The sequence below is a fragment of the Balaenoptera physalus genome (assembly GCF_965194825.1).
Source record: "Balaenoptera physalus genome assembly, chromosome: 19".
NCBI classification, from domain to species: Eukaryota; Metazoa; Chordata; class Mammalia; order Artiodactyla; family Balaenopteridae; genus Balaenoptera; species Balaenoptera physalus.
The window spans coordinates 54,999,184-55,027,122 of NC_138900.1; the positions used below are offsets into that span (position 1 = coordinate 54,999,184).

The 27,939-nt window shown below is 42.2% G+C and overlaps 3 protein-coding genes across 12 annotated transcripts in view; 1 reads left to right on the top strand and 2 right to left on the bottom strand.

Annotated features, from left to right (window-relative positions):
* The window catches only part of ST3GAL2 (ST3 beta-galactoside alpha-2,3-sialyltransferase 2), a 61,363-nt gene extending 54,660 nt beyond the window's left edge, over nt 1-6,703 (top strand). For 7 of the 9 annotated variants that reach the window (XM_082439176.1, XM_082439178.1, XM_082439181.1 and 4 more), the window contains one exon: nt 1,629-2,641. The gene's annotated coding sequence lies outside the window, so the exon portion shown is untranslated. Of the gene's footprint in view, nt 1-1,628; nt 2,642-4,660; nt 5,291-6,585 lie in introns of those variants that run through there. The other 2 variants (XM_082439179.1, XM_082439177.1) reach the window with 2 other exon arrangements.
* LOC309649257 (ATP-dependent RNA helicase DDX19A) lies at nt 2,002-27,760 on the bottom strand. Of its 2 annotated transcripts, XM_082439070.1 has the most exons (12): nt 27,582-27,760; nt 24,462-24,510; nt 17,022-17,072; nt 15,751-15,886; nt 13,345-13,437; nt 11,207-11,309; nt 10,695-10,809; nt 7,322-7,499; nt 6,712-6,949; nt 4,239-4,401; nt 3,583-3,774; nt 2,002-3,149 (listed from the first exon to the last, which is right to left on the bottom strand). In XM_082439070.1, the coding sequence occupies exons 1-12, from the start codon at nt 27,636-27,638 to the stop codon at nt 3,088-3,090; spliced, it is 1,437 nt and encodes a 478-aa protein (XP_082295196.1). In that variant the 5' UTR covers nt 27,639-27,760; the 3' UTR covers nt 2,002-3,087. The 2 variants fall into 2 exon arrangements, with proteins under 2 accessions (XP_082295196.1, XP_082295197.1); XM_082439071.1 differs by lacking the exons at nt 17,022-17,072; nt 24,462-24,510; nt 27,582-27,760 and adding an exon at nt 15,395-15,455 and having other exon boundaries at nt 15,751-15,885.
* Nucleotides 21,749-22,796, bottom strand: LOC309649309 (protein Abitram). Its single transcript, XM_082439233.1, has one exon. It carries the CDS (start codon nt 22,702-22,704, stop codon nt 22,141-22,143), a length of 564 nt encoding a protein of 187 aa, XP_082295359.1. The 5' UTR covers nt 22,705-22,796; the 3' UTR covers nt 21,749-22,140.
* Nucleotides 27,761-27,939: the final 179 nt, after the last annotated feature.

Consider the following 27,939-nt stretch of genomic DNA (forward strand, 5'->3'; position numbering starts at 1 on the left):
CTCGCTCCCACTTTTCTTCTCAGAACCCCTTCCCGCACCAGTGGCTTGCATGCGCCCCTGACACACCTGCAGTCACCGTACCTGCTGCACCCCCAGGACACTCAGTCTCACTTTCTCTCACATCCGATCCCGGCTGGACCCTGTCGCTCAGTCTCGGCTCCAGCCCACACACCCACTCACCCGGAGGTAACTGTAATTGCTCACAGCAAATCAGGCGGGCAAAACGACACTTCAAAACATACAAAAACATGAGTAAATAATTTATAATACTGAGATGAGGAAAGGTTTTCTAGCCATGACATGAAATCCAGATTTCTTAATAATGAAGTCTGAGCAATATTAAACTTTTTTTTTCTTTTTTTTTTTGTTTAACATCTTTATTGGAGTATAATTGCTTTACAATGGTGTGCTAGTTTCTGCTGTATAACAAAGTGAATCAGCTATACATACGCATATATCCCCATATCTCCTCCCTCTTGCCTCCCTCCCACCCTCCCTATCCCACTCCTCTAGGTGGTCACACAGCACCGAGCTGATCTCCCTATGCTATGCTGCTGCTTCCCACTAGCTGTTTTACATTTGGTAGTGTATATATGTCCATGCCACTCTCTCATTTCATCCCAGCTTACCCTTCTCCCTCCCCGTGTCCTCAAGTCCATTCTCTACGTCTGTGTCTTTATTCCTGTCCTGCCCCTAGGTTCTTCAGAATCAATTTTTTTTTGTTTAGATTCCATATATATGTTAGCATACAGTATTTTTCTTTCTGACTTACTTCACTCAGTATGACAGACTCTAGGTCCATCCACCTCACTACAAATAACTCAATTTTGTTTCTTTTTATGGCTGAGTAATATTCCATTGTATATGTGTGCCACATCTTCTTTATTCATTCATCTGTTGATGGACACTTAGGTTGCTTCCGTGTCCTGCCTATTGTAAATAGTGCTGCAGTGAACATTGTGGTACATGACTCTTTGAATTATGGTTTTCTCCGGGCATATGCCCAGTAATGCGATTGCTGGGTCGTATGGTAGTTCTTTTTTTTAGTTTTTTTAAGGAACCTCCATACTGTTCTCCATAGTGGCTGTATCAGTTTACATTACCACCAACAGTGCAAGAGGGTTCCCTTTTCTCCACACCCTCTCGAGCATTTATTGTTTGTAGACTTTTTAATGATGGCCATTCTGACCAATATTAAACTTTTGTGCAGTATTAAGAAAAAATGATTTTGTAAAGACAAACTAGGAAAACGTCCACCACTCAAGACAGTCTAATTTCCCTAAAATAGAAAGGTGGCTAAAATTCAATGAGGACTAACAAGCCAGTAGCAAAATGGTGAGATACGAATGGGCAGCACACCAAAACAGAAAATACAAATACCAATAAACTGAAAATTTGCCGAACATCACTAAATTAAAAAAAAAAAAAAAAGACAGTTATATAATCTATTTTTGCTACCCAGACTGGCAGTTTTAAAAATTGATAATAGAGGGGGTTGGTAAGCACGTAGTAAGTATCTTTGTTATCACTGTAATAACATAAATTGGTAAAAACTTTTCGGCAGGCTATATTAACAATGTGTTCAAATGTTAAGGGTCCCCACTCTGACCCAACAACTCTACTTCCAGGTATACATCCTGAGTGAGTCTCAGCTGGGCTCAGAGAGGAGCGGGACTGGTATTTTCACCGTGGGCAACAACACAGTGGAAGCCCCCATGTGCCTATCGCTAGGAGCCATGATGTAATGCTGGGGCGGCTACACGCTGGAGTGATGCTTGTTGAGAGTGAGGCACATCCATGTCACATGTCCAAGACACACGGGTAAGTGAAAAGGCAGGTCGCGCAAGAGCGTGAGTAGAATGTTCACATTTTTGTAAAAGAAAAGTGGGTTGATATATGCAAACAGATGGCAATACACTGCATGTTCACCAAGCTGCTAGCAATGGTGATCCCGAAGAGGTGGGGATGAGCACTTACACTTTATATATATACACACACACACATTTTTTAATGAGCATATATTAGTCTAATAAGCAGAAAAATACAGGTAAAAACAAATGATTAGTAAAGCATTTCATAATTATTTTTAAATTTCTTAACATAATGAATGATGGGTATAGCTCTAATTTATCCATCCTTATTCATACAGACAATGTATGAATTAAAGTTCATCTACTGTTACGGATGAACAGCATAATCAGAGTTTTCACTTGGTCATAACTTCCTTTCCAAACTCTGCTGCTCGACTCCAGGCACAGTGTGACATCCATGGGTGAGAATCAACTCACTCGGCCAGGCGTGTGTCAGAAAACCACCAGGTGTCCCTTGGCTGCTGTGACACCAGGTACCTGAGCAGACAGAACAACTGCGGGAGGAGAAGGCAGCCCTAGATCATCCACTCTTGCCAGAGCAGTCCCTCTGAAGATTCACTGACTTCTGTGGTTCTCCCCAAATCTGAGGTTTACAAAGTAGCCAAGATGCTCACATAGGGAGAGAGAAGGATATACTGTGCACAGAGAACAGAGGTAAAAGGGATCAGCTGGAACATCTCTGGATTTGAGGAGAAGGAAGGCGGCCAAGGGCAAGAGACATTCGTGACAAGTCTCAGTCAGGGATGGGGGCTGCTGCTCACAGGCCTCTCTGCCGCCGCCCCCCATGCTCCACCCACGCACAGGAGCTCACACGGCTGAGTTGCCCGGGCCTTTCCTGCCCTCTGCCTACACCTCTATCATTTCTTCAGGGGCTAGAGGCTGGTCTCAATACCCCTAGCCAGAAAACAAGCAGGGGATCCTGGGGCCAGCGATTACCAATAGTGAGCACGTTATTATAAAGACGGAGGAAACCGTGGCTTTGAAAAGGGATGGGAGGAAAAGGACTAAATTTTCCAAAACGCAAATTTTTTCTTCTACCTTCCCCCATCATTTGCGCAATTTTTGTCAAGTCCAAATGTAATTTAAAATGAGGTAGGTAGTTTCTCTCTACTCGTGCCTTCATCTTTGTGTTGACTGTTGAGGCCTGTGCCGTGAAAGCACTAGTGTCCCGTGCAGGGGGAGCACCAAGGGTGGCACCAGTGACTGCAGGAGCTTCTCAGTTGGCTATTTTCTCAATCTCGTCCAAGTCATCTGTGTCCAGTCTTTCTATTTTCTTATCTGGGGGAAAGAAAAGAGAATTCAAAGAGAGACCAACATGGGGTTACAGAGACACACACTCAGGGAAGGGACAGCACAGCAGGGAGGGAGGAAACACAGGTCTCTGCCGCCTAGGAACGTGCTGTGCCTCTGGCCACAGAGATCCTTCACTGAACCCCAAAGGCTTCCAGTGACTGAGCAAGGGACACGGACAGCAACAGCCAGAGCCCCAGGCCCCTCAGCCTGGCCAGGGGGGACTGTCATTCAAGTCCCTGAGCCCCGCCCTCTCCAGATGTGCTCTTTGAGAACTTCCACATTGTAGGGAAGGAGGGGAATGGGACAGGGACACAGGCCTCTCTCGGGGCCACAGGAAAACCTACCCTTCACCCTCCCCACCCCGCCGGACTTGCCCCTGTAAGGTAGGGCCCGGCAGGGGACACTCCCAGGGACTCACTGAAATGCTCCTGGATCCTGTTCAGGATGTTCATGCTGTGCTTGCTGTCCACCATGTTCACGGCCAGGCCCCTCTTGCCAAAGCGGCCGGTGCGCCCGATCCGGTGCAGGTAGGTCTCGTTGTCCGGGTTCCCGTCCTTGTCCACGGGAAGGTCAAAGTTGATGACGACAGACACCTGTTCCACATCGATACCTGCATGAAGGAGAGTTGGACAGGAGTAAGGATGGGAGACAGAAATCCCTGTCGTCCACAGTCAGGCCTACACACACCAACCTCAGGTGGAAGGAACAGTCTGGGATGGGCCAGCTCTGGGATTCAGACAAAGGGGCAGGTAGCAGAACCCAGAGGGAGAAAACAGAACTGTGGCAGGTGCTGACCAAATTATGAAATCAGCCATCAGGCTCCAGAGAGCCTCTGCTGGATACCAGTATCTGGAGAAGCAGCTAAAGCCTCACTGGGGGCCCCAAGAAGAGCAGGCGCCGTTCTGAGCCACCAAGTCAGGACTCCTGGCTTCTGTGAAAGTTCTCTGCCGAGGGAATCCAAACAGGCTCTCCTAGAAAACAGGATCTCCCGCAAACCACCGGAGTGTCCCGCAGACGAGGGTCTCTCTCGCTACCCCGAGCCTGCAGACCAGGACACAATCAATCTCTGCTCACCGCGGGCACACACGTTGGTGGTGACCAGAACCTTCTCTTTGCCCTCTCGGAAGCGCTCAATCACTGCAGCCCTCTGCTCCACCACCATTTCACCACTCAGCAGAGCCACCTGGTGGCCTTCTTTTGAGAGCTCTGCTGCCAGCCAACTAGCTGTTTTGCGGGTCTGGAAGGAAGAAAACATTTCAGAAATGAAAGTACCTTAAGAGAATATTTTTGATCTGGAAGACTACTAAAACTTAGCAGTTAAGCATTAAATGTCTTAAAATTGTTAACATGATGTGGTATAAAGAAGTAACCATGTCACTTGGGTGCTAATCTTAGAAAAATATTTAACCTTAATATAATCACAAGGGGGGGAAAATCAGGGACATTCTAAAGACTACTTACTAGTCTGAACTCTTTTTTTTTTTTTTTTTTTTAAGGTTTTTTGATGTGTCCCATTTCCAAAATCTCTATTGAACCCGTTACAACATTGCTTCTGTTCCATGCCCTGGCCCCTTGGCCCCGAGGCATGTCGGATCCCAGCTCCCTGACCAGGGATCGAACCAGCACCCCCTACACTGGAAGGCAAAGTCTCAACCACTGGACTGCCAGGGAAGTCCCTAGCCTGGACTCTTCAAGATGTCCATGTCATGAAAGGTGGAGAAACTGTTATAGATTAAGGGAGTCTCAAGAGAGACTAAATGCAACAGACAATCTCTGATTGGCTCTTAGGTTTAACAGCAGCAGCCAAAAGCAATAAAGGCCATTTTGGTACACATGGGGAAAGTGGCATACGATGGACGACACAGAGGACACTATCGCTGCATCATTGTGAAAGGTGTGGCAATGGTACTGTGCTCATGCAGGAGCACGTCTCATTCTTAGGAAGCATTTAGGTGGGAAGTGTCCTGATGTCTACAACTGACTTTAAAATGATTCAGCAAGGGACTTCCCTGGTGGCTCAGTGGTTAAGAATCCACCTGCCAGAAACGAACACACCATTGTAAAGCAATTATACTCCAATAAAGATGTTAAAAAAAAATAATAATAAAATGTGCATAAAACCCTTACTCTAGAAAGGGACACAACAAATTTAAAATAATTACATTAGGCACGATTTGTTTATATTGAATTTCTAATTCTTACTGTTTAAAACTGTCAGGTGCTTTATTAATTGATACTTTCACAAAATGAGAAATGAGTAATTTCTTTGATGGAAAATCATTAGTGCTATATGGTGCAAATCACCTGATAATTTAATAATGTAAGGCATGGCTCCTATCAAGTTACATTTCAGTAGAGGAATAACATGCTTACAAAAGGTTTTTTTTATAATAAGTATTTATATACACACATACTTTCTAAATATACTGAGTTACATTATGTCTGGAATAAAACAGTGAATCAAAAGGATCTATACTGCAGTTTTCTACCATATATGGCATTAGATATATATCCCAAAGCAAAATAACTGAAAGTATTTTATTAAATAAAAAAAAAAAGAATCCGCCTGCCAACGCAGGGGACATGGGTTCGAGCCCTGGTCTGGGAAGATCCCACATGCTGCAGAGCAACTAAGCCCGTGTGCCACAACTACTGAGCCTGCACTCTAGAGCCTACGTGCCACAACTACTGAGGCCACGTGCCGCAACTACTGAGCCCAAGCACCAAGAGCCTGTGCTCCGCAACAAGAGAAGCCACTGCAATGAGAAGCCCGCGCACCGCAACGAAGAGTAGCCCCTGCTCGCCACAACTAGAGAAAGCCTGTGCATAGCAACGAAGACCCAACGCAGCCAAAAAAAAAAAAAAAAAGATTCAGGAAAAAGTACAGATATCCCCCACACAAAAGCTTATGGATAAAGCAAATGTTGACAATAGGTGAAGGGCATAAAAGTGCTCATTTTGTATTTTTTTCATCTTTTCTGTAGGTTTGAAAGTTTCAATTTGAGTTTGGGAAAACAATGCCACTCTAAAAAAAATTTTTTTTTAATCTACAAGTATTCCAATAATAGAGTAAGAGCTCTCTTATTCTTACATCGCTTAACAGAATTTTGATGTTTTCTTCAGCGATCTTAACTATTCCTGAAAAATTATTTTGGCTATTATAAATGGGGTCTGTCCTTCCATTTTCTAAGTGTTTGTGTTTGACACTGGAAAACTACTTATTTTCTAGTAACTTTCTAACCAACCGTCCTGTTTAGTTTCTTATTTTTCCTACAAATATCAGTTGATTTACTTGGGTTTTCTAATGTATCACCTACAAATGATATAAAGTTCAGGAGACTCTATGCTTAGACTATGTATATGCCTCAGGATACTAAGAAGAAATTGTTTCTTACATCTTCACAAACCACTTCCTTTCCAGCCACAGGGAGGGAACCTGGTCCCCCAGCACTAGGTGGAGCTGGCTGAGAGGGAGGGCGCAGGGCCACACCCTCCCGTGGAGCTCCTCCCCCGCACGCCACCTCCTGCTGCTGCTGCTGCTACTCACGTGGCAGAAGATCATGGCTTGAGCAATAGTGATGGCCCCGTAGATATTACACAAGGCCTGGAACTTCTCATCTCTGCTACTGCACAGGACGTAATACTGCTTGATGGTGTCCAATGTCTCCTCCTCGCGCTTCAGTTTGATGATGTTTGGGTCTGGGACCACCTTCTGGGCAAATTTCCAGACGGAGTCTTCGAAGGTGGCAGAGAAAAGCAGCATCTGGCAGTTCCTGGGAAGCATCCTGCAAGGGAAGGCCCAGGTGTTCGACATGAGCCCGACCGAGTGTTTCTCTGGAAGGAACAGAAGCACAGCCTCCCCAGGCTTGGATGACCTGCGTCCCCAGGAAGGTGGCAAAGCAGGGAGGAGCACCGCAGCGAGGAGGGAGGAGCAGACGTGGGGCAGGGACGGGTGGTGGTAGAGTCCCTAAGTCTCCTTCCTCAACCCAGGCTGGGGGTATGGTCAGTGCTGACATGGAAATGGCCCACCAAACAAATGCCTCTGAAAGCTGCAGAGTAAAGAACCTGGCAGGGGCAAGAAGAGGAGGGTGAAGTAAAAGGAGATGATGCTGCAGATCAGGAGGCCGAGAAGTTCCTCCTGGCTCAAGAGTTCCTACCTCTGGATGCGGACGCTCTGATCTTGGTGGCCCTGAGTAGCTATCATCACGTCAGCCTCATCCAGAACAAACACCTTGATCTTCTTGGGGTCAATGAACTTGAGCTTGGAGCACCAGTCCAGAACGGTCCCAGGGGTGCCAATGACAATGTGCTCACTGATCTTCTGACCTCTTTCCACTGTGGAGACAAGATGTGTTCTGTGGGTATTTCCATGGCTAAACCCGCTTTCAAAATGAAAGCCTTGCCCATCCTTCCAGAGCTAGAACAAGTTAATTCCAGATTTCAAAACACAGGGTGTTACCCAAAAGTTTTGTGTTCTTCTACTATGAAATGGGCATAATGACACCTATCTCACTGCACTGTGGTCAGGATTAAATCCTACAGTCAACCCTCCATGAGTGTTAGTTTCCCTTTTTCTACTTTCTCCTGTAATTCCCCATTACCCAACTCTTTTTCTTTAGCATAACACTTATTCTTTTTATACCATCCCTTCACTCATGGTTCATTGATTTCCTTATAAATTGGTAGTTTTGAGTCCTAGGATCCTGGCCCAATGATTTTTTGCTTTGTTAGACATTCTAATTGTGTAGACAGTTTTCCTAAGTACAAATTCTCTTTGATTGAAAAAAACACATTACTCTCAAACTATAGCTGGTGGGAGTTGAAACTGATATAACCATCTATCAAAATTACTAATGCATGTAGCCTTTGACCAGTGCTTCCACTATTACGAATCAATCCTGTATGCACATGAATATGTGTGAAATAACATATATGCAAGGATATGCATGCATTAAAACATAACTAAGCAAAATATGACACACCAAATGGATGACACCAATCAAAGTATAGAACTGTTTAGGAACTGATGTGGAACAATCTCCAAAATACATTATTAAATGTGAAAAAGAGGTTGCAGAGCAATTTGTATACCAATAGGGGCAAAAAAGAATACATGTAATATATGTACATGCGTGTGTGAGTATTCTATCTATCACATCTATTTCTATTGCCGTGCCATGAGGGATGCAGGATCTTAGTTCTCCGACCAGGGATCAAACCCGTGCCCCCTGCAATGGAAGCACAGAGTCTTAACCACTGGACTGTCAGGGAAGTCCCTACATGTTATCACATTATCACTTGCCTGTAGCCACACAGACTATCTCTGGTAGGACATGTGAGGAACAGGTTAGTACTGGGTACCTTTAGGCAGGCAGAACCAGGTGGTTGAAGGGTATGGGAAAAGAAAAGTTTCTACCATATATCCTTTTCAATTTTGAAACATGTGAATGTCAATTATTTTCAAAACAAAATTTAAAGTTCGAGGAGAAAGGGACTTTGGTCAGGAATTCATTAACTCCACTGGAAAAGTTTTAAATGAACCCTTCAATACATTGTGGTTCTCACTGTCCACTGCCCATCAGTCTAAACTGAACTTTTAAAAAAATGATACCTTAAATAGTTAATATACTAATCCTTCAGACACAGTGAAGTCCCCTGTTGTTATAAAACAATCTAGAGAAGATCCATGTTGTCACAAGATTCTGGTACACTACACTTAGCTGCACCTATCAGTGTAAGACATCAAACACACACAAAAATACTAATAATTTCTGGTTAAAGTACTCTTTCTGCATGCTGAAACATGATGGTTTCCTCCAGGAAAAGCCCTTGTGTGATTATTTGTGTGGTAACTGTACTAGCCGTTTTTGTTTGTTGACTGACAAACTACAGAAAATCAAACAGGGGGAATTCCCTGGTGGTCCAGCGGTTAGGACTCCGCGCTCTCACTGCCGAGGGCCCAAATTCGACCCCTGGTCGGGGAACTAAAGTCCCACAAGCCGCACAGTGAGGCCAAAAAAAAAAAAAGAAGAAGAAAGAAAATCAAGTAGGGAATTTGATATACACTTTCTTGAAAATGAACAAAGAGAGCCTATCTCTTAAATGAAAACAACGGACTGTTATTTGTTGTCATGATAACGATTCAGCTTAAGGGAAAATTAGAATTTTGGAACACTTCTATGTGCTGCTGTAGGTTTGAGAGTTTCTCCGTGTATAAACTCCTCTGAGTTGGTTGGTGGTGATACTAATGAATTTTAAATGCTATTTAAAATTTTGTATTATGAAATATGTCAACATTTGGAAGATCAGCATAACTCAGTAAGACAGTATTTTCCAAATGACCAAGGTATGATGTTAGAAAATCACAGTTGGGCAAAAGATGCATTCAAAGTGCAAGGGAGACCAAGGAATTTTAATGTGACAGTACGAAGAGTTCATTAGTATGATTTCAGATATCACATGGCAACTAACTTTTAAGTAATTACCATTTGTTAAGTTTTGGTATGGCATCCAAAAAAACAATATCTAAAATTATAAGAAAGGCTAGATTTTCTTCATATTCTTCCCAAGTAAGTACTTGGGGTCCTCAATAATGTTTAAGAGTGTAAGAGAGCAAAAAGTTTAAGAACCGCTGCTCTAGGCGATTATAAACTGCTGGGTTGAAGGGATGTCTCTCTTCCATTTTTCTATGTAATGCCAACTGCTTCTGGAAGTCAGTGTGCCGATGTTTACTCCCCACTGGAGCACATGAGGCTTCCAGTTCTTCTACATCTTGGTCAACACTTGGTTTGTCAGACTTCCTCATTTCTACCATCTGAGAGGCATACAGTGGTTTCACCTGACGTTTCCCTGATGACTAATGAAGCTCATCATCTTTTCATGTTTACTGGCCATCTGAATTCCTTCTTTTGTGAAGCGTCTGTTCAACTGGGCCTCTCTCGTCCATTTTCCTGTTGGAATGCTTACTTTTTTCTAATTGATTTGTAGTTTCATATATTCTGATAACTTCTCCATTACCCATTTTCTACCTGCCCCTCCTCCCATTTTAACCCATATTTTCTACATTCTGCAGAACACATGAAAAAGGAATTGGTGGAAGGATTTCTGATTTGGTAAGAGCAAGTGAACTGTACGTGCTCTTAGATTACTCTTACTAAAGCTGTGCTTTACTTTTAAAGAAAGGGAACTGACCCAACCTACCATCTTCAGTGCTCATCCCTCCCTCTTAAGCAGCTTCCAGAACTCTGGATGCTGAATTCAAACCCTGGCTCCTCAGTGAAATACTCCACACTTTAAGAACCCCATGACTCATGCAGGGATTTTTTTTTTTTAACAACTTAAAATCTTATTTTAGGAGTGGAGAGAATTATTAACAAATCAGCAAGTATTTAAATAGATTTGCTAAAGGCAACACTGGGCTCCAAGGTCAGACTGAACTAGAAAGTTGAATATCATCACCTCATCTTCAAAATTCAAATACCCAACCACCCGTCCCAACTCACGGCCTAGGTCTTGCCCCTTTATACTCACATTTATTGCCTCGAACAGCATAAGCAAGCTTTAGTTCTGGATGAAATCTGCCCATCTGCTCAATCACTTTTCCTGTCTGAAGCGCCAGCTCATATGTTGGGGAGAGGCACAGACACTAACAGGCAGATCATAGAAGATGAGTTTAGGAGAGCCTTGTAGTAACAGACAACAGGCTCTAAAGCAACCAGTACACTGATGTCATTACCACTTGAACAGTGTAGGAAACCACATCCTCGTCAACCAGGCCCACATTTCAGCTGTAGACAGAAGCCTTCAATAGGGAGCCCTGGCTTGGCAGATGCCTTCAGAAGCCACTGTTTAAGGCTGCTGCTTCCAAATCACTTCTACCCAGGTAAGGGCCTGGTGCACCATTGGGCTTTGCCTGAGCAACAGTCTGAGGCATCAGATACATTCAGACTGTACCAGGGGCACCCTCGTTAGACAACGCCCCCAGATGGCACAGCCATTCCCAGGATGAGCAAGCCAGGGCCCCCAGGATTCCACCCCCTCACCTGCGGGTATCTCTCTGCTGGTTCCACTCGGCTGAGCATGGCCAGGACGAAGGCAGCTGTTTTACCAGTACCAGACTGAGACTGGGCAATCAGGTTCTGTGGGCTGGATGAAGGAAGAACAGAGATGAAAATAATATTGGTTAATAACAATCAAGTGTCGGGACTTCCCTGGTAGCGTAGTAGTTAAGAATCCGCCTGCCAATGCAGGGGACACAGGTTCGAGCCCTGGTCTGGGAAGATCCCACGTGCTGTGGAGCAACTAAGCCAGTGTGCCACAACTACTGAGCCTGCACTCTAGAGCCCGCAAGCCACAACTACTGAAGCCTGCGTTCTAGAGCCCATGCTCCGCAACAAGAGAAGCCACGGCAATGAGAAGCCTGTGCACCACAATAAAGAGTAGCCCCCGCTCGCCACAACTAGAGAAGGCCTGTACACAGCAACGAAGACCCAATACAGCCAAAAATAAATAAACAAATTTATTAAAAACAAAACAAAAAACAATCAAGTGTCCAAACGTTCTTTCTGGGTGGTAGGAATAGGGATTTTCCCCCTTCATGCTTCTATTATCCAGGTTTTCTGCACTGAGTACAATGATAAAATTTTATATGTTGTTAAAAAAAACTGCTTAAATATTAAGTGAAATGATGATTATTTTAGATGGGCTCACACTAAGAAATCCTCATTCTAGACTCTAGCAGAGCTAGAGTGCCCTAGTTTTATACCCCAAGGGGCCTATGGAAATTGCATCTGTGCCCAGACAAATCCCTGAGCCATAATGTGTCTTCAGGACTCGGCTCCTACTATGTGCTCCCTTTTCTCATCTTTATGGAAAATTTAAGAGAACAAGTCACATGCTTTAGAGGGAACTTTCACATTTCACTTCAGGTAACCCAATGTCATGGGAATAGGTGGCTTTTTTATTTTTTTTATTTTTTTTTATTTTTGGTTGCGTTGGGTCTTTGTTGCTGCCTGTGGGCTTTCTCTAGTTGCGGTGAGCAGGGGCTACTCTTTGTTGTGGTGCGCGGGCTTCTCATTGCGGTGGCTTCTCTTGTTGCAGAGCATGGGCTCTAGGTGTGTGGGCTTCAGTAGTTGTGGCACGCGGACTCAGTAGTTGTGGCTCACAGGCTCTAGAGCGCAGGCTCAGTAGTTGTGGCGCACGGACTTAGTTGCTCCACGGCATGTGGGATCTTCCCAGACCAGGGCTCGAACCCATGTCCCCTGCATTGGCAGGCGGATTCTTAACCACTAAGTCACCAGGGAAGTCCTAGGTGGCATTGTTATCATTAAAAAAGAGGGACTTCTCTGGTGGTCCAGTAGTTAAGACTCCAAGCTTCCACTGCAAGGGGCACAGGTTCGATCCCTGGTCGGGGAACTAAAATCCCACATGCTGTGTGGTGCAGCCAAAATATAAACAAACAAACAAATAAATAATATAGTTGAATGAAAAAAGTTGCTACCTAAGTATGATACCATTTATGTAAGGTTTAAAAATATGCAAACTTGGAATTCCCTGGCAGTCCAGTGGTTAGGACTCAGCGCTTTCACTGCCGAGGGCCAGGGCCCGGGTTCAATCCCTGGTCAGGGAACTAAGATGCCACAAGCCACACAGCGTGGCCAAAAAAAAACAAACAATGAAAGCAAACTACGTAGTAAAAGGATAAAGAAACATGAGAGAATAATGACCCACATCAGTGATGCTCACTTGGGAGGGGGAGGGGGAGGGGGCTGTGAATGGAGGGAGTTACATGGGGGCTACAACTGCCAACTAGATTAATGGCAGCTTTATTTCTTGGCAGGATGGGGTTACGGAGATGTTCCTGGTATTGCTCCTGATATTTTTTGCAGGTCCCAAAATTTTCAAAATTATTAAAAAACAATAGCAACAACAACAACAACAAAAAAACAGTTTTTAAAGCTGCATAGAATAACAGCACTAACTTTTTCTATCAGTTTTTATTAAGTGGAAAAGGCAGAAACTGTATTGAATTGCATCAGACTCTCTCTGCACCTGTCTAAGCTGTTCCCCTGAAGAAGCACGTTGCTCCCAACGGCCCATCTTGTGCTCAGGAACACTACAGCTCTTGGTGGAAGATGTTGAACCCAGTTCTGAAGAGGTGTGCCAGGGTCCATATACTTACGGCTCAGCAAGCATCATGGGTAACGCATTCTCTTGTATCTTGGATGGTCGATTGAACCCCATGGCATAGACTCCCTGCAGAAGCTGTGGTTTCCTAGGAGGCCAGGGAGAGAAAGATGGATTCCTAGTTGTTGAAATTGTTTTAAAGGCCTAGAATTTTATTTTTCCCTATATCTAGCAAAGAATGATACTTCCTGTCAGACATATTTTCCTGTGCCTTAAAAAATACTAACTAAAACAAAACAAAACCAAAATCTTTCCCTACTAAATCTTAGTCTGAAACTATTATGCAATTTATACAATCCAGGCTAGTTTCCTTTCTTGGAGAAATTCATCTTTCAGGAGACCCACAGATTTGGTTGGCCTTGGATGACAAACATTCCCAGGATACTGGAAGAATGGTACTTATTAATTCATAGTATAAAATAAATTATAAAAGACATATCTAAAAATAAACACTGCTTACTATGCCACTAAGATACAGAAGTCCCTTTAGGGAATGAGATTTCAGTTTTCATTTCTTAGTGCAGATGTTCCACTGAACCACAGTCATTTTGTGTTCCATGGGCCTTCCAAAGCCAGCTGTGCAAGAACTCGGGACAATTGAGAGGTAAGAAAATTGATTCAGCCAGTTTCTAGTAAATAGGTAAAGGGAGTTCAGTTATCATACTGAACTTTACGAGTGATGAGATTTACTTATTATGTCTAGGCAAAATCAAAACTAGAACAGCACCAACTTCTTCCATAAGTAGCCACACAACAAATATCAAATAAAGCTGCTTTTGTAGTACATTTATAATAAGCTCTCTGCTACCTCTAAATTGACAGGGTGTTTAACAAAAATCCCACCACACTGTTTTTAAAGAAAAGTCAAACCAAGTCAGGAGTGTTCTCTAAGCCTTCCTTAAAGTTTAACAGGCTCTCTAAAAGGCAATTCTTCTGGCATATGGTGGTTCTCAGATACAAAGAACTTTGAAAAGTAACATCCATTTGGAAGAAAAGGTTGTGAAGCTTAGCAGATTCTGATTTGGTTGCCAAGGAAACAAAGTCACTACTGAAAGAGGACTCAAGTGATCCAAGAACTTTCAGTGGCTCATTATTTTTCTTTTATTTTGCAGATCTTTTCAGTAAAAAACAGACAAAGTATATTCGGTAACCTAGGTTTTATTCTTTGTTTCCTTTGGCTACTAACAATTAAATCAGAAAGATCTTGCCTTTTCAAAGAGGACACTTCATCACTGGTTGACCTGAGAACTCCAGTCCTTTAAATGAAAGGAACTTAAAAAGACCACTGATACTTGGAAAAGCAAGCTGTCAGAGCACATCTAGCTGCTCGGACAGAATTTATGAATGGAAGCAGAGATGACAGGTTTGCTGAAAAAAGCCTTTGACAAAGAAAATACACATAGAAAAGTATAATGTCCTGAAAATATTCAAAAAAAGAGGCCTCACTTTAAAAACCTTGCTCTTAGCTATTGCTGCATTAACAACTTGATTTGGTTCTAGTTAGCTCTCTTATTTTAAGTGTCTCTTACTCTAAAGTGGTGGCAATAGTTGGCAGAAACGTGGCCCCTATTTGCCTACAGGGGGCATATGATAGATTTTGCTGAACAAAGGCAAAGAATCCATTCATTCCACCACTTTCTTATTCACTAGCTATTTTCTATGATTTGAGTCCTGGCAGGCAGCAAGAATGGTAGCTATGTCTTGTGTTACTCATAACACCCAGCACAGTGTCATGTACATAAACCAACAACCCTAAATACCTCTTTACTAACTTACTGAAGGAAACAAAAAACTTGGCATAACATTACATAATTCTCTGCCTTTAAAACAAGGACATGTTAGAAGTCATTCTCACCACAGTGCATAAATGTGCACACTTAGGGCTTAATTCTGGGTTCTGGATTTTTCAAAAAATTCTGGAACACTGAAGGCTGATTTCCACTGCAGTTACTGGGAATCCTGCACAGGCTTCTTGGACAGATTTTATAAAAGCAGATAAACTGTTCTTAACACTGTAAACCCTATAGTCTAACAAAAGGGCTTACCTAATAAGAAATGTTCCTGACATCCAGAAATCACCTGTCAGCCAATATTTTATTGAAAGTTCTAAGAGCATAAAAGAAAAAAGACTTTCAGCTATGATGAATAAATTTGTGGCATTAAAAAATCCCTAAGGAGAAGAACTGGGTAGCCAAGAGACAAGGGTGGAAGGAGACCATCACTTTTTCACACTTTTAAACTTTTGAAACATGTGAATTATTAACTAGTCAAAGAAAGTAAATATACTAAGATTTTTTAAAAATAAAAGGAGAAAGTAAAATTCCCACAAGATCTCTGATATGCTAAGTCTTATAAAGGAGGGACTAGCAAGGAACAGTTGTTCAAAGGAACAGATACTCACAGCCGAAGCTCCTCGAAGGACTTCACCGAGTAGAGTGGGGAGTTTGGATCCCGCTGCAGGACTTCCACTTGGTTGGTGTTATCGACAAGGTTGCTTCTGATCAGCTTGTTGAGTAAGGACTGGGCGGCTCTGTCCTCTGTAGGAAAAAACCAGTAGATCTTCCTCATACTCACTGGGCAAACCCCACCCTTGTGAAACCTCTCTCCCCATGTCTGCACCCACACCTGAATGGCCCAGCAAGGTGGGAGAAAAACATAATCACACCAAAAGGTCTCACTTTAAACTCCTGACTGCTAGACTCAAGTGGGCTGAGCTGCCCAGCAAGACTTTATGTTTCTATACACCACTTATTTCTTCTCTCTTCAACTTCTAACCTCTCCACATTCTCACTCATCTAATGACCCTGCTACTCACTTCCCTGAGAAGTGAACGTAATCAGAAGCACCTCCACGCGCTGCCGTGACAACCCACACACCCACTTGCGTTTGTGTGCGTCCTTTCCACCTTCCCTGCTGTGACTATGGATGGACCGCCGTGCTCCTGAGGCTAGCCCCTTTACTCATACAATGGGTCCCATTCCGTCTTGCAGACAAGGATATTTCTCCCAGCAGTGACCTTCTCTCTTGCATGATCAGTTTCTCCCTCTAATGGATCATTCCCCCCAGCACATATACACATTGTAACATGTATACACGTTGTAACACGTACACACGTTGTAACACGTATACACGTAACACGTATACACGTAACACGTATACACGTCGTAACACGTATACACGTTGTAACACGTCTCATCATAAATGTGCTTCCGCCTTTATCCCACATCCCCATCCAGTTACTGTCCCAGTTCTCTGCTCCCCTTCACAGGACATTCCCTGACAGGGCTGTCTGTACTCATGTCTTCACTTTCTCTTCTCCCCTTCTCTGCAGAATGTACACTGAAGAGGTTTTTTTAATTTAACCTCCCCACCTGACCTCAACAGCCCTTGTCAAGCTCACCAATGACTCTACACTCTAAATCAACTGAACAATTTTTAGTTCTCTTAACCAACTTATTACCTATATATGACTCCCTACTTTTGAAACACTTCCTTCTTTTGGTTTCTGGGATACCACTCTCTTTTGGTTCTCCTTCTATCTCACTGTTTTCAATTTCCTTGGCTGATTCCCCTCATCTCCTTGATCTTATAACTCAGAATGCCTCTGGCTCCAGAGAGGCACATCCTAGGTGATACTATGTCTCTTGCTACAGGGTTTCAAAGATTAGTTACCTTTCTCTTCTTCTTCTGTTTTCTCTGGAGTGGCATCGGTTTTGATAACACCTGCACAAGAAAACAGTTATCATAATCAGAAAGGCAAGTATCAAATCCACTCAAAAGGGGACCTCCCTGGTGGTGCAGTGGTTAAGAATCTGCCTGCCAATGCAGGGGACACGGGTTCAAGCCCTGGTCCAGGAAGATCCCACATGTGGCGAAGCAATTAAAGCGGTGCGCCACAACTACTGAGCCTACGCTCTAGAGCCTGCGAGCCACAACTATTGAAGCCCACGCGCCTAGAGCCTGTGCTGCACAACAAGAGAAGCCACCACAATGAGAAGCACGCACAATGCAACGAAGAGTAGCCCCCACTCGCCGCAACTAGAGAAAGGCCGTGCACAGCAACGAAGACCCAACACAGCCAAAAATAAATATAAATAAATACATTTATTTTAAAATAAAATCCACTCAAAAGGTGGGACAATATAAATATCAAACCTTATTTAAGTGATCAAAATTTAAATAGTTGGCGTTTCTATACGTTTAATGGATTTTTATTCCTAGGAAGTTTAGTGCATAAGAAAATTTCAAATTTCTAGAAATGCTGGCTGACTTCAGAGTGATCAGATATGTCACCTCTGACTTACTTATTTAAAATATAGCATTAGGGCTTCCCTGGTGGCACAGTGGTTACGAATCCGCCTGCCAGTGCAGAGGACACAGGTTCGAGCCCTGGTCTTGGAAGATCCCACATGCCGTGGAGCAGCTAAGCCCGTGTGCCACAACTACTGAGCCTGCGCTCTAGGGCCTGCGAGCCACAACTACTGAGCCCACGTGCCACAACAACTGAAGCCCGCGCACCTAGAGCCCGTGCTCCGCAACAAGAGAAGCCACCACAATGAGAAGCCTGCGTGCTGCAACGAAGAATAGCCCCCGCTCGCGGCAAGTAGAGAAAGCCCGTGCGCAACAACGAAGACCCAAATGCAGCCAAAAATAAATAAATAAATAAAATTTTAAAAAATAAAATAAAATATAGCATTATTATAACTATATTTAAAATATAGCATTATGTTAGCAGACACAATGAGACATGAGAAAGAAAATAAATGTATTAAAAATTAAAAGGAAGAGGTAAAATGATCACTTTTTTAAAAATTAATTAATTAATTTATTTTTGGCTGTGTTGGGTCTTTGTTTCTGTGCAAGGGCTTTCTCTAGTTGCGGCAAGCGGGGGCCACTCTTCATCGCGGTGCGCGGGCCTCTCACTATTGCGGCCTCTCTTGTTGCGGAGCGCAGGCTCAGTAGTTGTGGCTCACGGGCCCAGTTGCTCTGCAGCATGTGGGATCTTCCCAGACCAGGGCTCGTACCCATGTCCCCTGCATTGGCAAGCAGATTCTCAACCACTGCACCACCAGGGAAGCCCAATGATCACTTTTTTAGATTACATGATTGTAAACTTGCAGGACTAAGAGTATCAACTTAAAAATGACTACAAAATAAGATATCTCAGGAAAAGATAAAAGAGCTAGGTACAAAATAAATAAATAGAAATCAGTAGCTTTTATAAATAGAGATATTATTGAAAAGATCCTCTTTATAATAGCAACTAAAAAGATAAAATATTGCACCTAGAAATAAAATTAACAAAAAATATGTGAGACTTATATGAAGAAAACTTTAAAACACTCATAAACTAACGCAAAGAGATAAAGCTAAAAAGCTCATAAATAAATTAAAATGGAACTCTACGATATTCAATTAACCCAAAAGAAAGCAGGAAAAGAGGCAGAGAAACAAAATATAAGGGGACAAACAAACAGTAAAATTGCTAACCTAAACCCAACCACATCAATAATTACATTAAATGCAAACGGATAAAATACTCCAATTAAAAGACAGAGATTAGTAGAATGGATAAAAAAGCAAGATCCAACTGTCAGCTGTCTACAAGAGGCACACTTTATTTTTTAATTTTTTTAAATTGAGGTATAGTTAATTTACAATATTGTATTAGTTTCAGGTGTCCAACATAGTGATTCAAAATTTTTATAGATTATACTCCTACAAGAGACACACTTTAAATACAAAGACACAAACAAGTTGAAAGTCAGTGGATGGAAAGAGATACATCGCGCAACCAGTAAGCATATGAAGGCTGGAGTGGCTCAGGTAATGCAGATTTTAAGACCAAAATCACCACCAGAGATAAAGGAGGATATTTCTAATAAGAGGTCCATTCATCAGGAAGACATAAATGTGAATGTACCTGGCAACAGATCTACAAAACACAGGAGGCCAAAACTGACAAAATTAAAGGGAGAAATAAGACTATTCCACAATTGTCGTTGGAAATTTTAACACTTCTCTTTCAACAACTGGAAGAACTAGACCAAAAAGCAAACAAACAAAAAACAGTCAAGACATAGAAGATTTGAGTAACACTATCAACAACAGTGGCCTAATTGACATTTAGAGGACACTATACCCAATAACTGCAGAATCATATTTAATGGCTTCTGATCAAAATGGAGTTAAATTAGAAATTAATAAGATATCTAGAAACCCCCCAAATATCTGGAAATCAAACAACACAGTTCTAAATTATCCATGGGCCAATGAAGAAATCAAAAGGGAAACTGAAACTATTTTAAGTATATGATAAAAAAGAAGAGGAAAGTAAACCCCAAGTAAGTAGAAGGAAAAAAATACAGAGTAGAAATCGATGAAATAAAAGACAAATATTCAAGAAAATTAACATTGCCGAAGCCCAGCTCTTTGAAAAGATAAAAAAAACTGATAAGTCTCTAGGTAGACTCATCAAAAAAAAGAGAACAAACACATACCGCCAGTAATAGAAATGAAAGAGGGGACATCACATATGCTACAGTCATTAAAACATTCCTAAAGGACACAAAAAGGGATTTGAAAAAAAAGGAAAGACTTAATCATAGGTTTTATAAAAAGACTCAATAGCATATAGATGTTAAGTTATAAATGTAACATGGTCCTAGGAGAAATACTAAAAGATTCTTTGTCTTCTTAGAACTAGTCAAGTTGACTATAACAGAATACATATGGAAAATAAGAATAGCCAGGAACACTCTAAAAAAAGATCAATGGGGACTTCCCTGGCGGTCCAGTGGTTAAGACTCTGTGCTTCCACTGCAGGGGGTGTGGGTTCGATCCCTGGTCGGGGACCTAAGATCCCGCATGCTGTGCGGCACAGCCAAAAAAAAAAAAAGATCAATGAATGGGGACCAGCACTCACAGATATTAAAGCATGTCATAATGCTCCAGCAATCAGGAATATGAACCTGGTACATGAATATGCAAAATAAACTTGATAGGATAGATGAGAAAATGCAGAATTTGGTATATAATACAGGTGGATCTCAAACTAGAGAGGAAGAATGGACTATTACAAAAGTGGCACTGAAACAAATCTGTAGCCATCTTGAAATTAAAAAGGTGAAACACACTAGAGAAAACACTTTGGATCCATACCTCACAATTCACACCAGGAAAAATTCCAAAAGGATCAAAGACTGAAGTATGAAAACTGACTCAAATTCCAGAAATAATAATGTAAAAGACTGATACGTTTGACTATATAAAAATGTTTGCAGAGGGACTTCCCTGGTGGTCCAGTGGTTAAGACTCCATGCTCCCAATGCAGGGGGCCCAGGTTCCATCCCTGGTCAGGAAACTAGATCCTGAATGCAGCAACTAAAGATCCCGCATGCTGCAACGAAGATCCTGCATGCCGAAACTAAGACCCGGTGCAGCCAAATAAATAAATAATTAATTTAAAAAAAAAAAAGTTTGCAGAGCAAAAATACACAAGAAAAAAGTCAAAAGACAAAACTGACTGAAGTATTAGCAACTTCTATCACAATCTTAAAATATGAAGTTCATATTTAGAAAAAAGACAAAAAGCTCAGTAGAAAAGGAAACACAAATTCCTTTATACTTATGAAAATATTCAACCTTACTAATGAAATACAAAATGTATTACACTGATCCACCATGTTTTACCTGTCAGATTAGCAAAATTTCAAGTTTTTGACTAAAAATTCTGTGGTGGGGCTATAGGAAAACACTTTCATGCTTTACTGATAGAAATATAAATTGGTATAATACTTATGGAGGGTACCTTGAAAAATACTGATAAAAAGTGCAAGTGCATATGCTTTTTTTTTTGAAAAGTCCTTTTATTTGAAATTCAATGTAAACAAGTATACAATCTTAAACCATGAATTCATAGTTTTTTGTTTATTGTTTAAATGATGTGAAAGCTTTTGTTCTGTTCAAAAGCATGTGTGTCTTTGAATTCCAGGAACCTCTCGGGAACTTCTTTGCTGGTTACCCTGTAACTAGAGTGTGAGACTGAGAGACCACAAATGCACATGTTACTTCATACAGCATTATAATATTGATACTTCCATGTTAGCAAATCCCCTTTCAAAGCCTTTTCATGTGTCCCTCATTAAGAAACCAGTGTTACAGTGCTACATTGTTCAGAGTTGAAGGCCAACCCATAGATTTAGAGAAGGTACACTCTACACCCTGCCTCTTCCCAGCAACCTGAGCGGGGGAGTTGGGGCAGAAGGGGTGGGACCAGACGTATTGGTCGTGTCACACTGAAGCAGACTGGGTAAGAAAGGCCAGTTGTTGTTTTTCAACTTCAAAGTGAGGGAAAATTGAGGCAAAAACAATAACCATGACACAATATTCAAACAGAATTACATCAAAACCTAGTATTTACTAATGGGTTACAGGATGATGGGTAAATTATTTTTACTTTTCTGTCTTTTCAAATTTTCCTCAAAGTGCTTTGTTTGTTGGTTTTTAATCAGAAAAATGTCTCTCACTTGCCAGTTTTTAGAAAGAGAAAAGCAAAAGAAGAACAGAGTGAGTACATGGGCAGGCAGATCTGGGAGGTTGAAGACAAAATGGAATCAAGGCTTGTTATGCAAGAGGAAGAAGGAAACCTAGGTCAGGTTTTAAGATCAGGCCTCCCTGCGGATGGCTGGGTGTGAAGTACATTTCAGCATCTCTGGTTCTTCCTTAGTGCACTGACTGGTAGGCCAGGTAAGGATAAGAATGCCCTGTTGTTTTTACTCAATCTTAATCCTCATGAGGTCGCTGTTGTGGCATTGATGCGTTTCACCACGACTTCTTCATACTGTTTTTGTGTCAGTAACCCTTCTGTTATGCTTTTACTTTCTTCAAACTTGGGCAACACAACTGCAATGTAGCCTTCGGTGGATGGCTTCTCTTGAAGAATAGATGGCTTATGGAGAATGTTTTCATTCACTTCCATCAACCGTCCTCTAACACAGCTATATATGGTGTATTCTTCTCCATCAGAGCAGTAAATCTTACACAGAGGTGCAAGTTCTGTTAGAAACTGTGCCCCCCGCTTGAATTTCCCAGAGACTTTGTTCTGAAGTCTGCTACAGTTGGTACTGATTTGATAGGAAATGCTTTTAATTGCTTTTCCCCTTTGAAGAACTGGATGGGATCCTGCCAGTGTGATGACACATATTCGGTTAGAGTGTTGTAGTATACAGTGGTCCTCACAGGGTTTTCCTTTGACATCCGCTTTGTACCAGCGAGTGAAGTAACGATCCACAAGCGACGGCACCGCGGGCTCCGCAGCCAAGGCGGCCACAGGGGTCTCGGGCTCGGTAGCCATGGCGACCTCAGGTGCTGCAAATCCCGCCCCCTGGGACCTGTTCTCTTCCTCCCGCTTGCCACGGAGGAAGGCGTCTTGCCGGCGTGTAGCCGGGACACCAGTGCATATGCCTTTGACCATGGATACCCATTTTGGGGGAATTTATCCTACAAATGTATTTGCATACATGTAAAAAGAATTAAGTTCATGGTTATTACATGAAATACTTTATAACAGTGAAAGAATGTGACCAACCCAAGTATCTATCAAAAGATGACTGGTTAAATAAATTATGGTCTATCAACACATTGTAATACTATGCGGTTACAAAACTGAGTGAGGAAACTCCATTTACTGGTAAGGAAAGCTTGCCAAGGTATGTTGTTGAATGAAAAAAAGTAAGTACACTGTGTATACTCTGCCATCTTTTGGTGAGAGACAGGGAGAGAGGGAGAAAAATCTGTATTTGTTTTGCATAAAGAAACATTGGAAGTGCAACTGAGATTATCATACTAAGTGAAGTAAGTCAGAAAGAGAAAGACAAATACCATATGAGATCACTTGTATGTGGAATCTAAAATATGACACAAATGAACATATGTATGAAACAGAAACAGTCACAGACATAGAGAACAGACTGGTGGTTGCCGAGGGGGAGGGGGTTGGGGGAAGGATGGAGTGGGAGGTTGAGGTTAGCAGATGTAAGCTATTATACATAGAATGGATAAACAACAAGGTCCTACTGTATAGCACAGAGAACTATATTCAATATCCTATGATAAACCACAATGGAAAAGAATATATAAAAAAAGAATGTGTATGTATGTATAACTGAATCACTTTGCTGTACAGCAGAAATGAACACAACATTGTAAATCAACTGTACTTCAATTAAAAAAAAAAAGAAACTTTGGAAGAATATTAAAAATCCAATAACAGTGGTTACTTATGGCATAGGGTGGTATATGGGTTGAACTGTGTCCCCCTCAAAATTCATATGATCAAGTCCTAACCCCCCAGTATCTCAGAATGTGATCTCCTTTTGAGATAGGTTCACTGCAGATGTAATTAGTTAAGATGAGGTTGTTAGGATGGGCCCTAATCCAGTATGACCAATGTTCTTATTAAAAAGGGAAATTCTGGATGTAGACATGCACAACACCATGAAGGCAGAGACTGGGGTATTGATGGCAGAAATGCCTATAAGCCAAGGAATGCCAAAGATAGCCAGCAAACCATCAGAAGCTAGGAAGAGACATGGAATAGATTCTTCCTCACAGCCTTTAGGAGGAACTAAACCAGCTGACACCTTGATCTCACACTTCTGGCCTCCAGATCTGAGACAATAAATTTCTGTTGTTAAACCACCTAGTTTGTAATACTTTGTTGTGGGAGCCCTAGCAAAGTAACATAGGTGGGGCGTGGGATCTGGGTAAATGGTGGTTCAGGATGGGAAGGAGGCCTTTCACTTACTTATACTTTCTGAATTTTGAACCCAGGTTAACCTTTCAAAAAATTAAATTAAAAAAAACTTACGGAAACATTATCAAGTGAACAGTGACTGTACAATCCAATAGTGATTCTTGATTTTAAGGAGTCAGAAGCTAGATAAAATCTGGAAAACTAATCTATCTCCATCATTAATGAAACCGAATTTACTGGTTCTCAAATCCAGTGCTGACATTTGCCAAACATGCTAAATGAAAGCTCCTTTCCACATTGCAGCTATGAGTGCAAAGCAGAAGTGCACATGTAGCTTCTAGTTACTAGTGACTCACCATTGGTATCTGGTTTGACTTTCTCTTCCTTGATCTGCAAATTACTCATCTGAATGGGAATAAAAGGAAACACTTAAGAGTAGAGACACCTGATAACCAAATGCCATGAATTACACAATTGACCGTTAAACACAAGGTTTGAACTTCAAGGGTTCACTTATTCAAGGATAAATGCTACAGTATTACTCAACCCATGGTTGGTTGAATCCAAAGATGTGGAACCACATATACGGAAGGACAATGTTAGTTATTTGGCGATTTTCAACTGCAGGGAGGGTTGGGGGCTCATAACCCCCAAGTTGTTCAATGGTTAACTACATTTATTAAGCTAATGTACACAAGTCTAAATGGTAAAAAAAAAAGGGGGGAGGGAGGGTCTTACCCAACTGTTAGGAAGCTATGTTTATTTACTTATTTTTAATTTTTATTTTATTTTTTTGGCCGCGCCGCATGGCATGTGGGATCTTAGTTCCCTGACCAGAGATCAAACCTGTGCCCCCTGCAGTTGAAGTGCGGAGTCCCAACCACTGGACCGCCAGGGAATTCCCAGGAAGCAACATTTTAAAACATTTACTTATACCAGCCACCCAATAAGCAGAGTGGTTGAAACCAGATACCAAGTATGTTTAGGTCTATATTTGTGTTATTCATAATAACACAGCTAGATTAGGGTTGTAGGTTAAAAAAGATTTGAAACCAATTCTCAGTAACTGTCTTTTAGGGAATATCTGATGCTAAATACTAGATTTAAATTCTAGAGTACAGAATCATATCCTTTATAATACTTTTTGATTTATTTGTGGCTGTCAGTTTTATACTTCTGACCTGATTCCTCCTGAACTCCAGTGCCACATTTCCAAATGCTTGATGGGCACTGTATAGAAAAGAGTTAACACAGCAGGTCTGACTGCTATCCTTAGGAAAGCCAGCTTGCAAAGTTGGCCCCTGGCTGGCATCTGGAAACTTGGATTTGGAGAGGGTTCCCACCATTCCCAGAACCGCTGAGGGGTTCACTAACTACCTTTCTAAAAACATGTAGTTTATGATAACACCTGGTTTCCTTCTAGGGGTCTGGAATTTTGGTACCTGCTAGGCAAAGAATGACGATGTGATAGACCCCTAATAAAAACATTGAGCACTGAGTCTCCAATGAGCTTCTCTGACAACACTTCATATGTGTTATTACAATCTGTGGCTAGAGGAATTAAGCAGGAATTAAGTGGAGCTTGTGACTCCTCTGGGAGAAGATTCTTGGAAGCTTGTGCCTGGTTTCCTCTGGACTTTGCAACACGGGCCTTTTCCTTTTGCTAATTTTGCTTTTCATTGTAATAAATCACAGCTGTGAGTACAATCATATGCTGAGTCCTATGAGTTCTCCCGGGAAATCATTGAACCTGTACACCTCTTGGTGATTCCCAACACAGGTACTTACCAAGTTGTCCTCCTTACCTCAAATTCAGAACAGCCAAACATGAACTCATCATCCTACATATGAAATCTGCTGTTCCTCCCACTCCCCTAATCCTGTTATTAGCACTATATTAATACCACCTTGTGGGATCCAGGTTGAAAACAGTAATCTTTGCCTTCATCTCCCTTCTCTTCTTTTTTTTAAATCTTCATACCTCCACAATTATCTCTTGAATCCATCCCCTCATCTTCACTTTCATCATTCAACACAGGCCCTCTATCTCTGGGCTATAAGAGTAACTTCCACATTGATCTCCTTTCCTTTAGACATCACTCCTAATATATACTGTTCTCTGCAGTCCAATAAATCTTGCTAGCTCTCAGATCTAATCTTGTCAGTATCCTTCTTAAAAACCCCCAAACCAGCCAAATAAAGCCTTTCATTTTTAAGTTCTTTGATAAGGTCCAAAGTACACTCCTATGATATTTTCAGTACTGCTCCTACTACAACCCGATAAGCTTAAGCTGCAGCAAAAATGAGTTCTCATTCCTGTTCTCTAGGCAAGTCCAGCACTTCTGTGCATTCTATTCTAAAATGCCATTCACCTTCATCTCTATCTTAAATGATTATTTTCTAATATCCAGCACAAATATAAACTTCTTCATGAGGAATTTCCCTGACTTTCCTACTCATAAACATCCTCTCCCCATTCAAAGTTCATTTCTCACATTATTCTTACCCTTTTCACAGCACCTCCCACATTCTAGGCTTCCTAACTAGTTTGTAAAGCTTCTTCCTAAACTTTCCTGAATTTAGCCCATTTCAACTATCTGCTGAGAAACTGACAATCCTCCCAAAGCAATAAATGGTGACTGGAAAAGAAATGTAATTTAGGCATTAAAAGGTTACATAAGACTTCAGACTACATGGGACTTCCCTAGAGGTCCAGTGGTTAAGACTCCACGCTTCCACTGTAGGGGGCACAGGTTCGATCCCTGGTCGGGGAACTAAGATCCCTCATGCCACACCGAGGTGGGGGTGGGGGGAAAGACTTCTGACTACAAAAAACCCCTATATTCTTAAAATCAATGGTCTATTACCACCAAACAAAGGTAACTTAGAGATCAGAACGGAGAGTCACAGTTTACACTATAGTTAACTTCCCACTGAATGGATCTTCATTAATCAAAGAACCAGTATATGAAATTAAATGTCTCTTTAAACACAGATGAAACAATCTGTAGTGCCTCCCCCCGTTTGCAGTAGATTGAAACACTAAATATAAACCTGAATCTGTTATTCTGCAAAGTGCTACAAACTGCCAACCATGTTAAGCACGCATCTAAAAAATGGTAAAATAAGAGTAGCAGAGAATCACTCAGAAACCAGATGAAAAAAGAGAATCAGCATTGCGCCTTTTCTTACAATCCCCACTGAGAAGGAGGTGCAGTGCAGAAAAGACAGCATACATAGCAGGGCCAGATTTGCCACAGGATAAAAGTCTTTAACTGGCCGAGATCAAAGGAAAAGGCTCCATACTGGTCTCTTCTGCCTTAGCCGCAAAACAAAGCTAAGAGATTCCTCCCAGCAAACCTTTAGGGGTGTGTGGGCCACGGGCCTGCCCAACCCAGAGAACTCCCTGGACTCCAAGAAGGGTCGGCTTGGGCCCTCCTACTACGCTCGCCCCGCCTGGAGCTGAAGCCACTGACCGACTTGACAGCCGCTTCCTGCTCGTCCACTGCCAGGGCCCACGAATCGGTGGCCATGGTCCCGGAGGAAGAAGGCCGACTGGCGAAAAACACAACCGCACGCACGGCAACACCAGCCCTGAGCTCTCTGCCGGCGCAAGAACCACACTCACGCGGACCGGAAGCGGCGATGCGCGAAGATGACGTCAGTTCCCGCCCGGCGCGAGACGTCACCATCCGCGCGGCGCCACGCAGGGCCTAACATCGGGCTTCGATTCCCCTCCTCGTGCGCAAACCTGCTTTTTCCGCGGACTTTCCCGGGAGCAACCTCATCGTGCCTGGAAATGCGTAAGTTCTATGGGGTGAAACTCGTAGACCT